This window comes from Stenella coeruleoalba (assembly GCF_951394435.1).
Source record: "Stenella coeruleoalba genome assembly, chromosome: 9".
NCBI lineage: Eukaryota > Metazoa > Chordata > Mammalia > Artiodactyla > Delphinidae > Stenella > Stenella coeruleoalba.
Window position 1 is genome coordinate 31,785,210 of NC_137155.1, and position 21,202 is coordinate 31,806,411.

At 38.5% G+C, this 21,202-nt stretch overlaps 1 protein-coding gene across 1 annotated transcript in view; it reads right to left on the bottom strand.

Annotated features, from left to right (window-relative positions):
- Positions 1-21,202, bottom strand: part of DNAH11 (dynein axonemal heavy chain 11) — a 317,894-nt gene that overhangs the window by 253,293 nt on the left and 43,399 nt on the right. The window contains exons 9-18 of the mRNA XM_079931174.1: positions 20,498-20,614; positions 13,561-13,698; positions 13,119-13,243; positions 12,364-12,559; positions 9,972-10,076; positions 9,429-9,821; positions 2,908-3,240; positions 1,812-2,066; positions 1,557-1,726; positions 1,114-1,336 (exon numbers count right to left, since the gene is read on the bottom strand). Of these exons, the coding sequence (XP_079787300.1) occupies positions 1,114-1,336; positions 1,557-1,726; positions 1,812-2,066; positions 2,908-3,240; positions 9,429-9,821; positions 9,972-10,076; positions 12,364-12,559; positions 13,119-13,243; positions 13,561-13,698; positions 20,498-20,614 (2,055 nt within the window). The remainder of the gene's footprint in view (positions 1-1,113; positions 1,337-1,556; positions 1,727-1,811; positions 2,067-2,907; positions 3,241-9,428; positions 9,822-9,971; positions 10,077-12,363; positions 12,560-13,118; positions 13,244-13,560; positions 13,699-20,497; positions 20,615-21,202) is intronic.

Genomic DNA, 21,202 nt, shown 5'->3' on the forward strand with positions numbered 1-21,202 from the left:
AGACAGGAAAGGATCAGCAGTAGCCCCAGACTGGTGGCAGGTAGTAGGGGAGGAGTGGGGAATGACAACTAATGGGTATGGAGTCTCTTTGGGGGTGAGGAAAATGTTCTGAAACTAGAGACAGGCGGTGATTACACAACCTCCTGAACATACTAAATGCCACACACTTTGAAATGGTTACTTTTACGTTATGTGAACTGTGAATTTCACCTCAATTTTTTTTTAAATGGGGAACTGGAGACAGTATAGACAAATTTAAAAAGTGAGGGATCTTGAGGGATATTTTACCAAAGAGGAAGCATGCTCTGAGGCAAGCAGATGAGACGGACTAGCAGAAAACAAATCTAAGTTTGAGTTCCATGCTCTAATCACTGAACTAGATAGAATTCAATAAAAGCTCTTTAGTTAATGTGTCCACTGATCCCATTGCAAGGTTAAACCTAAGCTCACCCTGGAAGTTGGTGGATGACATAAACATATAAACTACCTACAGAACCTCAATATGGGCATGGGAATAGAGCCTCAATTGTGAGATTTTTATTCGTGATTTCAGTTATAACTACAAAGACTTTGTACACTGTTTGGCACACAGCAGCCCCAAGTCATTCCAGAACACGGAAAGAGGAGGATGACACAGAAATCCTGTTTAGGAAAGTGATTTCTCCAGCCAAACTGGGCTTTACTTATTCTTTCTTAACATGTCCATGATATGTTTCCAAAGACTAGGTCACTTCTCAACTGACAGGCAATTTAAATGAAAGAGAGCTGGAATTTGTTTCACATGTGAAAGCGATGATATAAGTGGAACCCAAAAAAGTAACTTAGAGGCTCTCTATGACCTGAATACCTTCTAACACGAAGGCAGTGGAGTACAGCCAGGCAGAGCGAGGATGTGGGCATGAAACACCCCTAGATTCATGTGGGCTGGCTTTACTACTTGTGTGACCTTGAGAAGATTACTAAGTCCCTTTAAGCTTCAGATTCCTAAGCTGTAAAACGAAAACATTAATATCTACAGTATAGGGTGTTATGAGGGTGTCATAAGAGAGTGCATGAGAAGAACAGGAGATGCTCAGCTTATGGTAATCATGGTTATTTTAGCACCTCACTGACCTCTAGCTGAGCACAGACCTGCTCAGGCATCTTCTGGCCATACGTTTCCAAGAGTGCGATGGTTTCTTTTAGTGGTTCAAAGAGTTCATCAGTAGCTCTCTGGCGGCTTCTTACAGCCAGAAGATGCCCCATAATGTCAACTAAACCATCGTGATCACCTTCACTTAATTCTCTCTGAAGTCCAGCATCTGTCTCCTTTATAAACTCTTGTAGCTCATTCAGACTATAAAAACATGTATACACACACACAAACACAAATGAAGCTCATTAAAACATTCAGAAGTATGACTTCTGACTGAATCTAATTTTCACTATTTACCTAATTAAACATTACTTGTTATCTCTCTTACAGAACTGGCAGTTTTAATGCTCTTAAAATTAATATCTCAATTTTAAGAAGGAGTCAGGTGTTAAAAGTTATCATTCCAAATACCAAAGACTACCTGTCAATGACAAATCTCAAAAGATGCTCCTGAAACATCCAGCTCCATTTCCTGATAATGTTTAGCAAGCTCACTTTGAAAGGCTTCACGTTCACCTTGAACCAACCATCAAACACTCTGAAGTCATCAAACTTGCTCATCTGAACATACAAAGCCTCATAAATGTTAATCTACAATTAGAAAAAAAAAATAGTCACTGTATAACAACTCAATCAAAAAGCTAGTAACTACATAAATGCAGAGGGTTTGCCTTGCCTGTTCTTTGAACTGCTCGAGTGTTGGTGGTTGTCCGGGAAAGTCTTCATCTGCGTGAGGCCCTGTCTCCTCAGATGACACAGTATGGCCATACAGGAGGAAGCGCTTCATAAACTCGGTCCGGTCATCCACCCAGAGGTAAGCGTATGTGTCCAGGGTGTTTCTGAAGTCCAAGACTTTGTTGATGACGTCTGCCACTCTCTTCATGATCTCCTGCCTGACCTCCACCAGGCCCAGCATGTTGTCCATATCATTCTAAATCAGGGGAGAACCAAGCACTTATGAAAGCCAACCCTGCTCTATCAATTATGTGCAACCTAACATTATCCAAGGCCATTCTTCAAAAGAATAGTTGGTAAAATCAAAAACCGTGTTGCTTTTCCCACTTCTCCTTTCCTTGTGCTCCCCATTACCCCAATGTATTTTGAATCATTAATATAAAAGCTAATTTTATAATTAATCATAATTATAATTAATATATATGTATATGTATGGGCATTCAGCATTCAAATGACTGGGTAGTTGAGTAAGCACATTTTGTTTGAATCCTGGGAAGTTGCAACCCTCTATATCCTTCTCTGTCTTTTCATCGGAAATATTGCTTCTTAATATTTTCTCTTTTGCATTTATATATCTAGGAATGAGGCATTTTCTTTCATGTGGCTTTATCCTATTTTAAAGAGCTGTTCTAAAATTCCTGATTTTCCTGGCTGCCTCAGGATCCGCTCACAGCATCTTGCTTTTACGTTAAATACAAACAAAATTAATCATACTTGGTGTAAATACAGCAAAAAACAGTGGACATTAGAATGGAGAACACTAGAACTCAAAATCGAAGTATATTCAGATTAAAAGCTTTGGAATTAGCTTGGCATTTATTTGTAACTCTAAAGAGATGTGCAAAATTGGTTAACATATATGTAAATATATTGAATTTTTTTAGAGTAATATTTCCTGTTCAGTGCTGATTTCTTTGCATTCTGTTCTCTGAATTCAGTATTCAGTAATATTACCAATAAATGTATTTATAATCTCTTAATCTATTAACATGTATATACTTCATAATAAATGTAATACCCATTTACAAAGAACATACCTGGTAATTTGCTATTTCCAGATGTGCTGCTACTCGCTTCATCTGGGCAGACATTCGGAAACTACTGCACAGCATTTCTTCCACCAGATCATAGAAGCCATCCCCAGCCTCTCTTTCTAAAGAAGGTTTAAACAGAATCTCCGGAGGCATTAAGATCATCTGTGCTTGAAAAAACGGTGCAGATTTCAGTTGTTTCTCTGTGTTCGTCAGGAAGAAGTCTAAGTCATGCATTATTGCTTGAAAAAAGCCTTCCACCACGATGTCATCAATGAATTCTACATAAATCTTCCAAGCATCCAGAGAAGGAGTGGCTCTAAACAGCATCCTATTTTCCTACAAACAGACAAGTATTACTAGACCAGTATAGACAACAGTGAGTATAAAAACAAAAGCTGTCCATTTAAATGGCTTGTTAAAGGGGCTGCATATGGGGGCACAGCATAGAAACATTCAAATGCTTAGTTGCAGAATCTTAGCCTAGACGGCAATGATCTAAGCAGGATTTTGTAACATTTAGTTCACTTATAAGATACATTCAAAAGTCATTCTTTAAAGATGCTACCAGAAAACTACTAGAGCTAATCAATGAATTTGGTAAAGTAGCAGGATACAAAATTAATGCACAGAAATCTCTTCTATTCCTATACACTAATGATGAAAAAGCTGAAAGTGAAATCAAGAAAACACTCCCATTTACCATTGCAACAAAAAGAATAAAATATCTAGGAATAAACCTACCTAAGGAAACAAAAGACCTATATGCAGAAAATTATAAGACACTGATGAAAGAAATTAAAGATGATACAAATAGATGGAGAGATATACCATGTTCTTGGATTGGAAGAATCAACATTGTGAAAATGATTCTACCACCCAAAGCAAACTACAGATTCAATGCAATCCCTATCAAACTACCACTGGCATTTTTCACAGAACTAGAACAAAAAATTTCACAATTTGTATGGAAACACAAAAGACCCCAAATAGCCAAAGCAATCTTGAGAACGAAAAATGGAGCTGGAGAAATCAGGCTTCCTGACTTCAGACTATACTACAAAGCTACAGTAATCAAGACAGTATGGTACTGGCACAAAAACAGAGATATAGATCAATGGAACAGGATAGAAAGCCCAGAGATAAACCCAGGCACATATGGTCACCTTATCTTTGATAAAGGAGGCAGGAATGTACAGTGGAGAAAGGACAGCCTCTTCAATAAGTGGTGCTGGGAAAACTGGACAGGTACATGTAAAACTATGAGATTAGATCACTCCCTAACACCATACACAAAAATAAGCTCAAAATGGATTAAAGACCTAAACGTAAGGCCAGAAACTATCAAACTCTTAGAGGAAAACATAGGCAGAACACTCTATGACATACATCACAGCAAGATCCTTTTGGACCCACCTTCTAGAGAAATGGAAATAAAAACAAAAATAAACAAATGGGACCTAATGAAACTTAAAAGCTTTTGCACAGCAAAGGAAACCATAAACAAAACCAAAAGACAACCCTCAGAATGGGAGAAAATATTTGCAAATGAAGCAACTGACAAAGGATTAATCTCCAAAATCTATAAGCAGCTCATGCAGCTCAATAACAAAAAGACAAACAACCCAATCCAAAAATGGGCAGAAGACCTAAATAGACATTTCTCCAAAGAAGATATACAGATTGCCAACACACACATGAAAGAATGCTCAGCATCATTAATCATTAGAGAAATGCAAATCAAAACTACAATGAGATATCATCTCACACCAGTCAGAATGGCCATCATCAAAAAATCTACAAACAATAAATGCTGGAGAGGGTGTGGAGAAAAGGGAACACTCCTGCACTGCTGGTGGGAATGTGAATTGGTACAGCCACTATGGAGAACAGTATGGAGGTTCCTTAAAAAACTACAAATAGAACTACCATATGACCCAGCAATCCCACTACTGGGCATATACCCTGAGAAAACCATAATTCAAAAAGTCATGTACCAAAATGTTCATTGCAGCTCTATTTACAATAGCCAGGGGGTGGAAACAACCTAAGTGCCCATCATTGGATGAATGGATAAAGAAGATGTGGCACATATATACAATGGAATATTACTCAGCCATAAAAAGAAACGAAATTGAGTTATTTGTAATGAGGTGGATAGACCTAGAGTCTGTCATACAGAGTGAAGTAAGTCAGAAAGAGAAAGACAAATACCGTATGCTAACACATATATATGGAATCTAAGAAAAATAAAAAGGTCATGAAGAACTTAGGGGTAAGACGGGAGTAAAGACACAGACCTACTAGAGAATGGACTTGAGGCTATGGGGAGCGGGAAGGGTAAGCTGTGACAAAGCGAGAGAGTGGCATGGACATATATACACTACCTAACATAAGGTAGATAGCTAGTGGGAAGCAGCCGCATAGCACAGGGAGATCAGCTTGGTGCTTTGTGACCACCTGGAAGGGTGGGATAGGGAGGGTGGGAGGGAGGGAGATGCAAGAGGGAAGAGATATGGGAACATATGTATATGTATAACTGATTCACTTTGTTATAAAGCAGAAACTAACACATCATTGTAAAGCAATTATACTCCAATAAAGACGTAAAAAAAAAAAGTCATTCTTTAAAGGTGAAATCATTAAGAAGATTGCTATCTTCAAATATTATGCACACAAGAAATACACTAGTTCCCAATGCATCCTAGATGTATGGGGCCTGGGCTCTGGTTCTGGCCCTGTCCCTGACTCTCTGTGGCCTTGGACCTTGCCTGCCCTGGCCTCACCTGTAAATGAGGTTTCCCAAAGTGGTCCTCCCGAGAACGCTGTTCTGGGGTATCTAAAGATCACCAAGTCAGCAAAGAGCTATGTGTTTTAGGCCATTCTTGGAGACTCACAGTGTACCTATTATGTTAAAGTCCATTTAACCTGGTTTAACCAATTGTCTCCAAACACAAAGATATTTTGTGCCAACCGCCTATGAGCAGCTTGTAGAAAAACAGTAACTTGGCTTGGGAAACACTGGCCTGGTGAAGTCCAGGCTCCCTCTGTGCTTCAACAATATGAAAGTCTTTGACCTCAGCATCTCCCTAGCATGTGGGTAAAGTAATGGATGGGCCAGTGGGCATGACAGGGCCAGACACAGACATGGTTAAGGACTGCTAGAGGTTGGGCACAGTGTGGCAGGCCTAGGGACAGCGATTTGAAAAGGTCAGGTAAGCAGCAAGGTTGATTCCAGAAGTACCTTCTGAGTGGCAAAGGTTACACAGTCTATACAGGCCAGAGGGCAGATGCCCAAGGCAGAAACTACTATAGCACACAGAAAAGACGACACTAAAATGGGAGCTGATTATAAGGTAGATTATGCTCTCTGCTTTCTGTGATTATCCACTACTGTGGATATATGATCCCGGATTCAAAGGTGTGTGCTACAGGCAAGAATCAGAACAACAGAGGTGAGTCTGGATCCTGATAAAGCAGGGCAGAGATGAACAAGTTCTTTGAGGGTTTTTGGTCCTCAAACAAATCTAAGAACTGCTCTTTTCAGGGATGCTGTCTTGCCTGCCAACCACGTGGAAGCATTCGCACCTGTGTAGTGTATGTGACCCACACCCCTGGAGCTGGGCAGTACACATCCCAGGCAGCTGTACACAGCAGTCCTGGCTCCGTTGTAGGAGCTAGTCTAGGGGTTGGAAGGGTGAAAAAATATCCTCAAAGACTATCTTGTTCAGGCTCTTCATCTTTAAGGTATAAAACAAAGACCTAAAACACATCCAGCGTCACATTCATAGGAAGTAAGCAGCTGAGCTAGAAGTAGAAGCCAGTCCTCTTGACTCCCCAGAGTAGGGCTCTTTCCAACATATCTCAGTAATATACCTGCAATTGCCTCACTGTTCATACTTTCTCATACCAAGAGATCCAGCTTATATCACTACAGTGCCACTTTTAAGAAATTGTTGTATGTTCAACAATCTAGGGTAAAGGGAGGAAAAGGAAAAGAAAGGAGGGCTTTGGGTCACTACGCGATCGCTCGGGTCCCTTCCAGACCCAATCTTGCACGGTTCTGCCCTTCTCTCTTCATCTGAGACACTGACTGCAGACCATCCACAGAGATCCTACAGCCACAAAGGATGTAGCATGAAAGGGCAGAACTCACACACCTTCTGCTGTGTTTCTATGTCTTTCCCCTAAACCACATTCCTTGCTGGAAATCTGAGAACCAAGCTCAATTTCATGTGCTGATAAGAGGGGGAAAAGTCACTTAAAAGATAACTTACAGAAACAATCATTTCATCTCTATTTTGAAGTTGAGTTCCCTCAAGTTGGAAGCACTCCACAGGTCTAAGTGACTTCCAAGCTTCTTAGTTTTTGATTTAAGGGAAAAAGAGTCCATTTACTAGTAGAAAAATTCCAACTTTATTCTCCGAGAATACCACTGCAAAACCTTGTTTGTAACTATTTTTACTCATGTACTCACAATATTTTCAATGCATTATAATCAACATTCATATATCTTACTTGTCTAAAACCCCCAAGTTACTGTTTAGGGAGCCCACTTTCCTATTATCAAGAAAATGTATCAGAAGAAACTAATTGTAATCCATCATCTGTCCTCCATGAGGCAGATTCCAATGCATAAACACTTGTAAGGATGTCCTGAAAGTCGCAGAATAATTCACAGCCATCTCGGCAAACTAGGAACAGTCGAGGTCATGACTAAGTTAAGACATTGCTGAAAAAACAACTTTCCAGATATATACCTTCTTTACATATCAGAACATCCCTGAGATTCCCTCAAGGCTACCCAGGCCTCAGGGGGAGCCTTCAGAGGGAGCATGGCCCTGCCCCCACCTTGATTTCAGACTTCTAGCCTCCAGACTGAGAGAGAATACATTTCATTGCTTTAAGACATCCATTTGTGGTACTTTGTTACAGCAGCCCAAAGATGCTAACACAGGCAGTCATCTAAGAAGGCAAAGTCTTTGTCCTAGCAAATTGTTACCAGTAGGGAAAATTAAAACTTTCTTACATGTTTCAGACAAACTTGGAAGTCAACAGAAACTTTGAAATCCATATGAATTCTTTTCTTTCTTTTCTTCTTGTGACACATACTCAATACAGCATATCAAATGTACCACATCTTACTTTTCGGTGAGCAAGTTTGTTACTCTTCAAACCCTTTCTTCACACAACTGCAATGCCAGCCTATGCAAAAATCTGCCCTTGGGCAGGCATGTCTAACTAATGTGCCCAAAAACAAACCCTGTCTTTTCCCTGCAAAATCTGCTCTGCCACAGCCCTCCCCGTATCAGTAAAGGGAAACTCTATTCTTCCAGCAGCCCAGACCAAAAACGTCAACGTCATCTTAACTTCTCTCTCCTCTGACTGATCGCAGCAAATCCTCTTGACTCTGCCTTCAAAACACATCCAGCATACGACTGTTTTTTATCACTACCGTCTGGACCCAAGCCATCTTCACTTGGATTACAGACTCATCTCCTAACGGTCTCCTTGTCTACCATCTCCTGACCCCCCTGCAGTTTACACTCAACAGGGAAAGCTTCTGAGCAGAGAGTCTCCAGCTGCTATATTCCCTCAGAGTAAAACCCAAAGTTCTCAAAATGGCCCGTTGATCCAGCGGGATGTACGCTTAAGCCCTTTCAAACTTCATCACCTACTATTATTCCCCCTGGAAATTCTGCTTCAGGCATGTTGGCTCTCTAACTGACCCTTAGACAAGCGACCCATACTCCTACCATAAAGCTTGTGTACTTTGATACCTAGAACATCCTTCTTCCATTTCCCACCTAGCGCATTCCCTTTCAGTTCTCTGCAGAAATGCTACCTTAGTAAAGAGGCCTTTCTAACTACCTCATACACAGTGTCCACCCCACCTGCTACTGCTTCTCTATCCCACCATCTCTGCTTTATTTTTCACCATTGCTCATGTGACCGATTGAAGATACTACTATATATTTGTTATTTTCTCTTTCTATCTTCCCTAACTAGGATGTAAGATCCAAGAGGCAAGAGACTTTTTTGTTTTATGCTTTTGTTTCTCTGCCTTCTGTTCTTTGTTCTTGTTGTTTTATTTGTCTTCTCTTACACTGATAACCCTGGAATAGTGCCTATCACTGTTGTAAAAACTCAAGTACTTGTTATAAGGAGAGTAACTACTGTTGCCACCCTCAGGACATGGCTGAAAGGGTTACAGGAGATGAGGTAAACAAGACGGATGACACACAGAGGCATTCAGCAAAACAGGAGATAACTATGACCAAGGTAAGGACACCATCTCTAGCCTTTCTGTTTCATCAAAAGATCTCACATTCCTATCTCTTCCCTCAGAAATGAGCACAGCGAGGGCCACAGAAATATTCCTCCATTTGCAATGCTTAACAAAACCATACCTAAAGTTCTTTTGGGCCCAGAAAAAGGGCCCTCCATTATTAGGTTACCTATTTTTGCTCTTTTCTAAACTAAGTGAAAGGATCTGCTATACATTTCGAAGCCTTTAAAGCAAGTACCTCAACCAAGTTGTGTATCTTGCAGCCATCTTCCTGGATTAGCGTGTATTTTTTCGTAAACAAATCACGCTTGTTCTCCCAAGTCAAGGCGGTCTCCCGCCTGTGTTCTCTCCGGGGAAGGAGCGTGCACTCCACCCAAGCCCGCATCGTCTGCTGAATCACTTTGACGTTGTTCTGCGCATGCTCCACTCTGCGCTCCAACTCTGAGGTGGCCGTCTTCATCCTCTCGATGTCCCCCCAGCAGTCATCCTGCCATGTCAGTGATGTGGCGGCTGCCTGCAGTTCCTCATCCACAGACCTCAGCTCTTCCTCAACCAGGGCGTATTCAACTTCCAGAAGAGTCTGTTTCAGCTTATTATATCCTTGCACAAGAAGTTCAAGATTTCCAATGGACTGATTCAAAAGAAAACCCCAAGACAAAAAGGGCCACATGTGTTAAAGCTACTTTCTCTTGGAGGCATGGAAGTATCTTAGGTCTACATGTTAATAATTAAAATTCAAACTTTCTATTCAAAATCTGCCCTAATATCTGAAAACACAGACCTTTAAAAGAGTGTTTCTTTTTTTGAAGATGGCTAAGGCTGAATCCGGTATGTCTGATTTCTTCAACATCAAAAGGTATTTAACTTCTCTTAATACGGCCACTAGCTATTAAAAGAAAAGCAAGGATTATTTAACATGATTTAAGAATATCATTCTTTTTTTTTTTTTTGCGGTACGCGGGCCTCTCACTGTTGTGGCCTCTCCCGTTGCAGAACACAGGCTCTGGACGCACAGGCTCAGCGGCCATGGCTCACGGGCCCAGCTGCTCCGCGGCATGTGGGATCTTCGCGGAAGGGGGGCACGAACCCATGTCCCATGCATCGGCAGGCGGACTCTCAACCACTGCGCCACCAGGGATGCCCAAGAATATCATTCTATTTTTAAAATCAAACGCTTAAAATTTCATCCAATGATTACAATATTTTCAAACTGTCAAGGCAAAGGGGCTTTTGTTTCTTATGTTTTTTAAAAGCAACAATCATACATTCCATATGATGCAGAAGTATAAATAATAAAGGTAGAAATCATTGGCTATGGCCCACTGTCAGAGAAAGAATTCAAGCAAAAAAAGAGCAACATGTACACGCCAAGATCTGAAATGCGTGGCCATAAGCCGACCTCGGTCTTTTCCAAACACCGCTAGCTCTATAATAATGCTTGTTTTGAAAACACAACATGATTATACATGAGGGAGGATTGTGAACATGCCACAAGTTTTGTCTTTGCTTAGCTGTAGTTTCATCAGCAATAAACAGCTAGGTAAATGCTAAAAACTGCAACCAGCTGAACAAAAAGGCTTAGGAATATGCAAAATGCTCATATGCACACACCACAAACATCCACCAGGTCCCTCCACTCATAGGTGTGTGATGAGCCAGCCCATCCAACTTCTGGTGGCCCAACTTTCTGTCTGGTTTCAAATGACCTTCCTTCCACCACCTCACAGTAATGCACAAGTCATAATGCACTTCCCTGAGCAAACTTCAGGTCTTTGTCAAGGGAAAGTACTATATTCATTGGAGCATTTATATATTACTTGACCATTTAAAATGTATAAAACTATGCTACTGTTCTTCCTAAGTTCCTTTTTTTGTTTTCTGTTTTTATTGTTATTTTTTAATTGGAGTATAGTTGCTGTATATTATGTAAGTTATATGTGTACAATAGTGATTCACAATTTTTAAAGGTTATACTCCATTTATAGTATTGTAAAACACTTACTATATTCCCCATGATGTACAATAATATATCCTTGTAGCTTATTTTATACCTAATAGTTTGTTCCTCTTAATCACCTACCCCTATGTTGCCCCACCCCTTCCCTCCCCCCAGGAGTAACCACTAGTCTCTTTTCTATATCTGTGAGTCTGCTTCTTCTGTTATATTCACTAGTTTGTTGTATTTTTTAGATTCCACATATAAGTGATATCATACAATATTTGTCTTTCTGTCTGAGTTATTTATTTTTTTAAACGTTATCACTGACAAAGTTTTTGAGTACTGTACCCTAACCCTCATTTTCCCCATCAGCAATGTACTTTTTATTGTGCAGTCTTTCATAGTGCAGTGAATTTTAGGAATGCATATGTCGTGTTGTAGCAAAACTGACTGTAGCCCTAAATCACAGTTTCTGTGGAAAAGACCACATGTTTTAGAAGGTAAACCAGTTGACTTCCTTAGGCTGTCACTCCATAGGTTCACTAGTACAATATATTTGGTATGTTTATAATCCCTTCAGGTAAAATTGTAGGGATTATCCCTAAAACATCTCAGGAATTCAGTTTCTATAAATTGGTTTTATGAAATCAGAAGGTAAAGCAAACCCTCAGTCCTCCAGGTCACATATTTATATACCCGAGCTGAGGTTAATAAGAAAAAATAAGTGATGCAATTCTTTGTAATATTTCGGGGAAAGAGAACAGAATTTGAGTACAGACTGTGACTATTAAACTCAGTGAGGCTAACTTTCACCTCCTAGGCATACAGTTGGACTGCCATGAGACAGGGCAAGAAAACCTAAGCCAGAAAACATCTGATCAAAGACTAACGATTCTGTTCAATTGAGTTAATATTTATTAAATGTTACCAAGTGCCAGACACTATGTTAGACACACAAAGATGAAATCCAATGGACCCTACTCTCAAGTAACTCATTATCCAGTAAAGTGGGAGTGGCAAATAAATAATTACAAGACAAAACAAGAAAGAATAATTAATATAGAATTTGATAAGCAAATCCCTAAAACAAAGACCTATTAGAAGTTGTTTTTAGTTATAGTCCTCGTAGCACTGACATTTTCCCAAAATAAAATACAAATGAATGGAGGTATGAGGAATATTCTTATAATAAAAAGGGCATCTATGAAACGTTTTAAAAATATCAAACCCTTACCTTTGGGTCAAAGTTAACATCGAGAAGACCACTTATGGCACTGAATTTAACCAAGGGTTGATTCAAATTGAATTCACAGATTTCATCCACATTACTTTTCCATTCATTATAGATACGATTTTCAAACTGGTCTAGCAAAGCTGTCATTTCAGTATACTTCTGATAAATCCAGGCATCATCAGGACTTTCCAAGAATCTGTAGGAATATGTTTTTTATTTTTTACTTTTCTATACATTAGATAGATCTCAGCTTAGCTACTTTACAGTAATATATGATAGAAATAAGAAAGTACACTATAAAAATCAGGAAGAAAATCAATAAAGGTCAAATAATGCTTCTGCATAGTCTGTGCCTTAAAGGATATGAAATAAATGGAACTCCAAATATTTTACTAAATGCAAACAGCAACAAGTTATCAATTCCTACAAAGAAAAGAAAAAGATACAAAAGTCTGCAAAATAACAGGAGTGCTAGCTATTGGAGAAAGGAAAAACAATAACAAAAAGCTATCAACATATTGTGGGTGAAATAGAAAAGCGAAAAAAGACCTAAAAACATGGAAATATATGAAGTTCTAAGTCCTAAACATACTCCCAAACCATGGGGATAAATCCCTCTCAATGAGCCCAAGCAATGACAAGAGTTAAGTAAGGCAGTGACTCTTTAAGTGCTAAAATGAACAGCTCACTACCCTATATAAAAATTGCCTGTGTCGAAGGGATAATGTTACCACGAAAGAAGCCTAACTACTTACAGATCACGGAGAGATGCAAAGTTTGACCAAAACATTTGAAGTCGGTCCATGACCTCTTTAGCCCATTTGATATTTCCTGAGGTAAATGGCATATTCTTGTTAAGGACTACATTTCCTTGTTCAATCTGCAAATTGATATTGTGGTGAAGAGGATGAAAGGGAACATTTAATCAGGGCACACTCCAACCTTGTGGGCAATTGTTAATTTTGGAACATTTACAGTACAAATATAAAGAACATACATGCAAAGTAACCTGATTAGTAGAAGAGTTACTGTCCTAAAGCAGGTTCTTCATATCCATAAGGAAATCAATTACATAAACGCATAACAATTTTAGAGCCTGTATCTACTCTTCAGTTATCATTCAGTGGAGCTCTACTTGACACCCTGACCCAAAATATGATACTGTGGGTCTGTCAGACTTTATCCCCCCCCACTCACCTGTTGCACGTGTTCATTATACAATTGCTTACACATATCCAACTCTGCACTGAACATGTGCACAAGTGTGCTGTAACGTGGGCTGAAAATTTCCATGACAACTGGTTTCTCAAGGAAATTCCCAAATACAGTCAAAAGCTATAAAAATCAAAGTGAAAGAAAGGTTAACCACCATGGGTTTTTAATACAAATACTCGATTCACTATTTCCTCCATTAAACTTCCTAGGTGACTAGATACAAAGCAAAAATCTAGATCCCTGCAAGTATCCTGAAATGTCTTCAGACTGAAAACACTTTAGCATCTCACTAAAATTTCTATGCATCCAATAAAGCAAATTCTAAATGTAAAGCAGTTTCCCTTCCTCAGCAGAAAATGAGGAGTCAGAAGCAAACCACTGTCTGTTAGAAATCCCTGATCACAGCCGACACCCCTACTTCCTGTTGGACACCAGGAAACATTGTAAAAGATGCTTTGCAGATTTAAGAACAGAAGCAAGATTGCGTACTTCTTATTTGCTCTTCCCTCCTACACAGATACTCTTTAGAATAAGGAAAGCCATATCAAGGACCTCTAGGTCACACGTTAATAATTATACTGTTATCCTGTGATAAACCATAATGGAAAAGAATATGAAAAAGAATGTATAACTGAATCACTTTGCTGTACAGCAGAAATTAACACAACACTGTAAATCAATTGCACTTCAATAAATTTTTTTTAAAAACATACAATTTGAGGAGAAAGAGGAAAGCTATAAAATTCCCAACTGTTAAAAAAAAAAAAAAGAAAACATCTTCATATTTGCTAAGTGTAATCTGCTGTATGTCCTCTAGACTTAGAATTTCTGTTTGCCAAGTAACGTCTTATGGAAAAATCCAAACTTTTTGGCCAACCCAATAAATCAACTATACTTCAACTATACTTTTATTTTATAAAATAAATTTTAAAAAAATAGTTACACCTGAAGCATCAGTCACAGTGACCGTCCTGCCCATGGCCGCCCATGTTTTGTACCACAGGACCCAGCTACCCCCAACACAGCAGCTGGGGCAGCAGTGGCGACCTGTTCCAAGGACAAGCACTCCACGGGCTGACAGTTCCTTCAGTGTCAAAGTACTGGTTGAAACCAATGCCTTGAGATAATTGGAGTCTTTCTCAGAAAAAGAATGAGGGCATGGCAGGCTGAACCTATGCCAGTAAAATTTACGAGTGAAAAGAACCTACAGTTGAACCTTGACAAAACGAGCTTGAAATGCGTGGGTCCACTTTTACACAAAACTTTCTCAATAAATACACTGGTAAATTTTTTGGAGAATTGCGACAATTTGAAAATTGTTCTCAGACAAGACAAACCACACTGCCAAGAAATATCAAAAAATTTAAGAAAAGGTATGTCATGAGTGCATGAAACATATGTAGATACTAGTCTATCCCTACATAGATATAAGGTGTTATTTAAAATCAAATTGATAATGTGTTAGTTTTCTTACTGTTTTATAACTTTGCTTTCAAAAAATTACACTACCATACAGTATGCCTTTCTCTCATAATTGGAGAAACTGAATATCAGCCTATCATCACAGGTGGTTTTTTTAAAATAATGTTTCCAATATTATAGTAGAGTATGACTGTAATACTCTATGCCATAAAAGTTTTATAATGATTCAATCATTAGTGTACAGGCTAGGCTCCCGTGAAACAATCCTATTTATTACACTAGGCTACCATAAAGCAATCATATTTCTGCTTCTTTTTATCAATGAATCATTATAGCTGTAAATAAATATGAATTTTTCACATTATCTTTTCATTTCTTTATGTCTAGTGTTAGTAATACATATAAGATCTACAGTGTTTTGTATTGTGCAAGGCAATACTGATGTAGGTACTGATGATTCATCTTGTAAACAGATGACATAAACTCACGGTATCGATAGAGTACAGTCTTGTAAAGATGTTTTCTCTTCCTTATGATTTTCTTAATAACATTTTCTTTTCTCTGGCTGACTTTATCATAAGAATACATTATATAATACATATACAAAATATGTATTAATCGAACGCTCATTATTGGTAAGGCTTCCGGTCAACAGTAGGCTACTGTTAGTTAAGTTCTGGGGGAGCCAAAAGTTAAACAGTGATTTTCAACTACATAGGAGGTCAGTGCTCCTAACCCCTGCATTGTTCAAGGGTCAACTGGACTAGTGAGCAGAGGAAGCCAGTGAGTAAGGGGACAGAAAAAGCAGACACGTGAACTAAAACAGAATCACATGACCAGTAAGGAGAAGTATGTAGTTCCAGAACTCCCTCCGCTCGGTCATCTCAAAGTAACCTTGACCCCCTGTTTCCACAAAGCTGAGCTGTCTGGTGAACCTAACCTTGGATTTCTATTTGCCTCCTGTCTTGTCTTCTGCCCCACGGGGATTCTTCTGTGCATCAGTGTGAGACAGCTTTCTTTGCAAACAAAATAACGTAGTAAACATACATATTTTTGTACAAGCAATGTTTATAGAATGCTGACTAGGTGCCAGGGACTATATTTTAAGGGTGTTAAAAATGCTATTGTTACCACATGCTCCAGATAGGGGAAGTGAGTTATGGGAAGGGGATAACTTGCCCAAATTTTCACAGCTAGTGCAGAGTTGGCATTTGACATGAACACTGGGCAGTCTGGCATCAGAGCCTCTGCTGCCTTGTGTAGGAACTCATCAGCCAAGGTGCCATTTAAAATTGCTATTTTGTTATTTACTTACTCTATGTGGGCTTCAGAAAATGTGAGCTATTTGGTCTGTTATATAGATACTTTCTCTGAAATAAAAGGAGATAGCTTCTCAAAATAACTAAATATCATCAAGGTGACAGAAAACCATACACTAAGGTTTGTGCCTTGCTAGTGATGTGACATGGCAAAAGAAAGAGCTTTGTTCTTCCTCTTAGAAAACTAATGGGTGTTCCCCCAAATTTGTTTTTATTAAAAAACAGCATCATTGTAAACAATTTGTAAACATTTTCAAAAACTGTACTTACTAAAAAAATCAACACAAGGAAAAAATTATACCAACTGAAATGTAAATCTAACCATATCTTAAGAGGCCAGTTTAGACAAACACACACTGGCTTTTCTTCTGGTAATATCAATTATACCTACTGTAGAACTGTTGGTGGGAATGTAAATTGGTGCAGCCACTATGGAGAGCAGTATGGAGGTTCCTTAAAAAACTAAAAATAGTTACCATGTGATCCAACAATCCCATTCCTGGCATATATATCCACAGAAAACTTTAACTCAAAAAGACACATGCACCCCAATGTTCATAGTAGCACTATTTACAATAGCCAAGACATGGAAGCAACCCAAATGTCCATTGACAGATGAATGGATAAAGAAGATATGGTATATATATATACGATGAAATATTACTCAGCCATAGAAAAATGAAATAACACCATTTGCAGCAACATGGATGGACCTAGTGATCATCACACTAAGTAAGCCAGACAAAGACAAGAATCATATGATATCACTTACATGTGGAATCTAAAAAATGATACCAATGAACTTATTTGCAAAACAAAAAGAGACTCACAGACATAGAAAACAATCTTATGTTTACCAAAGGGCCGAGGGATTGGGGAGGGATAAATTAGGAGTTTGGGATTAACATATACACATTAGTATATATAAAATAGATAACAAAGACCTACTGTATAGCACAGGGAACTATACTCCATATCTTGTAATAATCTATAAGGGAAAAGACTCTGAAAAAGAATAGGTATATATGTGTGTGTGTGTATATATATATATATATATATACACACATATATATATATATACACACACATATATATAACTGAATCACTTTGCTGACCACCTGAAACAAATCAACTATACTTCAAAAAAAATTACTGTAGAAACTACTAAATATTTAAAATCTACTTAGTTAGCTGCTACCTAGCAAAATGCAAAGTATTAACTTTCTTCTTACAACCACTGTTTTGTTAACTTTGGACTTGATGTTAACATTCTGAAGTAAACATTGCCTCATAGATTTCACAAAGAAGTGTACTCCAACTATAGTAGGGAAACATATTTATTTCACAACATTCTCTTTCAAGCCCTTATCATATGAACCGCAACTGGAACAATACCAGAAGTTTCCCAGCGACATCTCATTTTGACCACCTGATACGCTTAGTGGGACTTAAGTCCAAGTGTAAAATAGGAAAGACAGAGAGAAAATATGCTTTGGGGAGGTTGTGAAGCCAGAAAGTAGTAGTAAACAGAGTCTTAATCTTTTATGCAGTATACATTACCTTAATTTTTCAACATCACAGATACATAAAAATTACCCTCCAGGATGAGAATAAACGTCATTTGAACTTCCGGTTTCCTTGTCACGTTGGAACTAAGAGTTTTTTTATGGAGAGTACAGACATTGTCCTTCATATCAACCTCAAAAGATTCAAGACTGATTCCCAATACATGCTTCCTTCCTAATTATCCCACTGGAGATCTGTAAGGTTTACCTTGATTTTCTTCTACTTCTCAGTTTCATTATGTAATATTTATATTTTTCCTAGGTTTGTCTTTTTCAAAGATTTTTTTAATTTGCTGCCACTTGAACCATATACACTTCACAATTTTCTAGTTTTCTATTATTTCATCTAAAGACTTTTCTAGACACTTGTCTTACTTCAGTCTCCCTGCATGCAAAGAAACTGTAAATTTTAGAAAGCCATCCATCAGCATTTCAGTGTTTTGTTTGTTTGTTTGTTTGTTTTTTTTTGTGGTACGCAGGCCTCTCACTGTTGTGGCCTCTCCCGTTGCAGAGCGCAGGCTCAGCGGCCATGGCTCACGGGCCCAGCCGCTCCGCGGCATGTGGGATCCTCCTGGACCAGGGCACAAACCCGTGTCCCCTGCATCGGCAGGTGGATTCTCAACCACTGCACCACCAGGGAAGCCCCAGCATTTTCTTTTAATTTTTATTGAGTGCCCACCCTGTAGGGTCTGAGCCACAGCTTTACACTGTTTGGTTCCAGGGCCCTTCCTGCTCATGTCTTTGCCAAGAGCAGGTACTGAATCGTGGTCTTCAGAGAACAGTCTGCAAGTATTTATTCCCTGGGACACAACGGTAACTGGTTGGAGTTCCATCATCCTGTACCTATGGTAGAAATCATTTTCTCCCCTAAATACACAACCCTGTAATTTTTTTCTTCTGCCACGACTCTTGCTGCAGTTACCTTCATCTTTGTGTCATTTCAGGACTCTGACAACCAGTCAGCCCTCCTAATGTCACAGTTATTAAGTGCCTGCTTTATACAAGGTGTTGCAGAAGGTGATCTAGATATAACAAAAACTCTTAAGATGATGTCCCACCCCTGGAGAGCTTATAAGGGCACCATCTCACGTTATATTTTGCAGCAGACAAGGTACAAATATGTGGAAAGTTAAAGAAACAAAATACATGACAAAAAAGAGATAAAATTCTTTAGAAAAAATAACTGGCCATATACTAAAATAGAATCCATATGAATGGTTGTGAAAAGGGCAAGGAGAGAGGTTTGAATTAGAAACGGTAGGAGCCTCTGTAACCTCTGTAACTGAGATTTCATTCTACATTCTTTCTTGAAGTTATTTCTAAAAGCATGAAAAGAGGTCCAGTTACAGAGAATACGATAGACTACTACATAGCCACTAAAAATAATACTGTTGAATTGTTACAAAAGAAAAATTTTTATGATTCACTCCTTCCTGAAAGGGTTACAAAAAGATTAACAAGGATCAGAATATGTCATTTTTTGCAAAGAGAAATATGTATGCATATCTAGTCAAAGAAAAGGAAGGGCAGTAATAAATACAATAGTAATTTCTGAGAGATGGGATGACAGGTGGTGTTATTTTATAACAACAGGCTATATATTTCAGCTGGCAGCATCTCAGTTTCATCCAAGGGCTCTTAAGAGAGAACTATTTGAGTCTCGTGACTTCTCTGTTAAAATGCTTGATGGGGATAGAAGACACTAGCCACTTAACCGCCATCTGACCCATTTATTTGAATTTTAAGATCAAAATCAAACAAGTATCTCCGACAAAGCCTGCGCCTGTTATACTGTTTTGCACTGCCATCTTCAATGAATTGTGTCCGTGATTCTCTAGCTGTGTTTCTGCTGACACTGAGGCCTCATTCCTCTTTGGGGATGTCATCTAAGTTTACGCTTGACTTGCAATTCTCTTCTTTGACAAGCAAGTTTCACAAGGTGCCCCGATTACCCGTTACAAGCTTTCTACTTGGGAGGACTCTCAGGATGCTTTTCTTTTCTGCAACTATTCATACGTCTATACTGTATTTCATCAATTCTACGACAAACACTCTTTCATGTTTTAACACCTCTGAAACTAGACTATGTTATATAATCAACAGCATCATAATTTTTTGGCAGCATATTCTTTTGTTGATAAACACTGGTGTGTCTGATAATCAACGGTGTCTTATGCCTGATGAAAAACAGTGTATAAATTGCTATTTATTTCAGTCAGATTAATAAAGTGGGCAGATGAACCCAACCTATGTAAACAATGGCAAAGAAAAGAAATTCTTGAGTTAACAGAGAGTTTTCACTTTTCACTGTAGCTTAATTTTGAATTGATAGTTCACAGGCCATACCAAACTTGCTCTAAAGGTAATGAAAGCTGAAACAATGAATTGAAGCAAAGATCAATAGTCAAGTATCCTAAAACTGACTCTGTCCAAAGTAAACTTCATCACTCATTAGTACATTATTCAAAGCTTATAATTCAGTGAGCTTCATATGAAGAGAATGTGACTAGTTAAGAGTTTACCTGGATGAGAAAGGAATGTATTCCCCCTTTTCATCCAATAGTCTTATTCACTAGTAAAACATTTTTTCCTGATAACTTCTTCAGAACTAACCTTAAATGCAGCTTCCAGACCATTGCAGTTAAAGAAAGCTTCACAAAGAATTGTCCCGAGCCTTCTGTCAAAATCCAAAGTTTTGGACTTAAACACAACATAATCACTTTCAAATTCCTATAAAATTCAAAATAAAATATTAGTTTACAGGAAAGAATCCAACAGTGAAAATATCAACCACAAAAGTGTGACACCTCTCTCTCTGTGAATGAATTTATTTTTCACAGCAGGATTCCAGGAGAGACAAAGAAAGAGCTGTATCTGACTTATTATTCAAGTGGCAGCCTTATAGGCGCACTGAACATTTAGCACTTCCAGCTCACATTTCCACAATCCTTTTCACTGGCTCAGACCCCAACATTAGTACTTTGGCCTATCACTCTATCCTTCTCCATACTATTTTGATTATAAATGAAAAAGCAAAGGTTTTCAGAAAAGAAAAAGGAAAAAAAAAATAACCCATCTTATTATAACTTTAGTCCACCTATAAGTTTAAACAGGAAGTTTTTTATTTTGTTTTTCATGGAGCAGAAACCCTGCCAGGAAACACTATTTCTTCAAGTGAGAACTAAAATCCACAGGTCTGTCTGTAAGAAAGCATCATTAGTGATACAGACAAAACATAATACTCTTCCTGCTTTCCCAGTTTCTTATTAATATGCAGTTAACAACCCCCAGTTTTCTCCTAATACATAAACACCCACT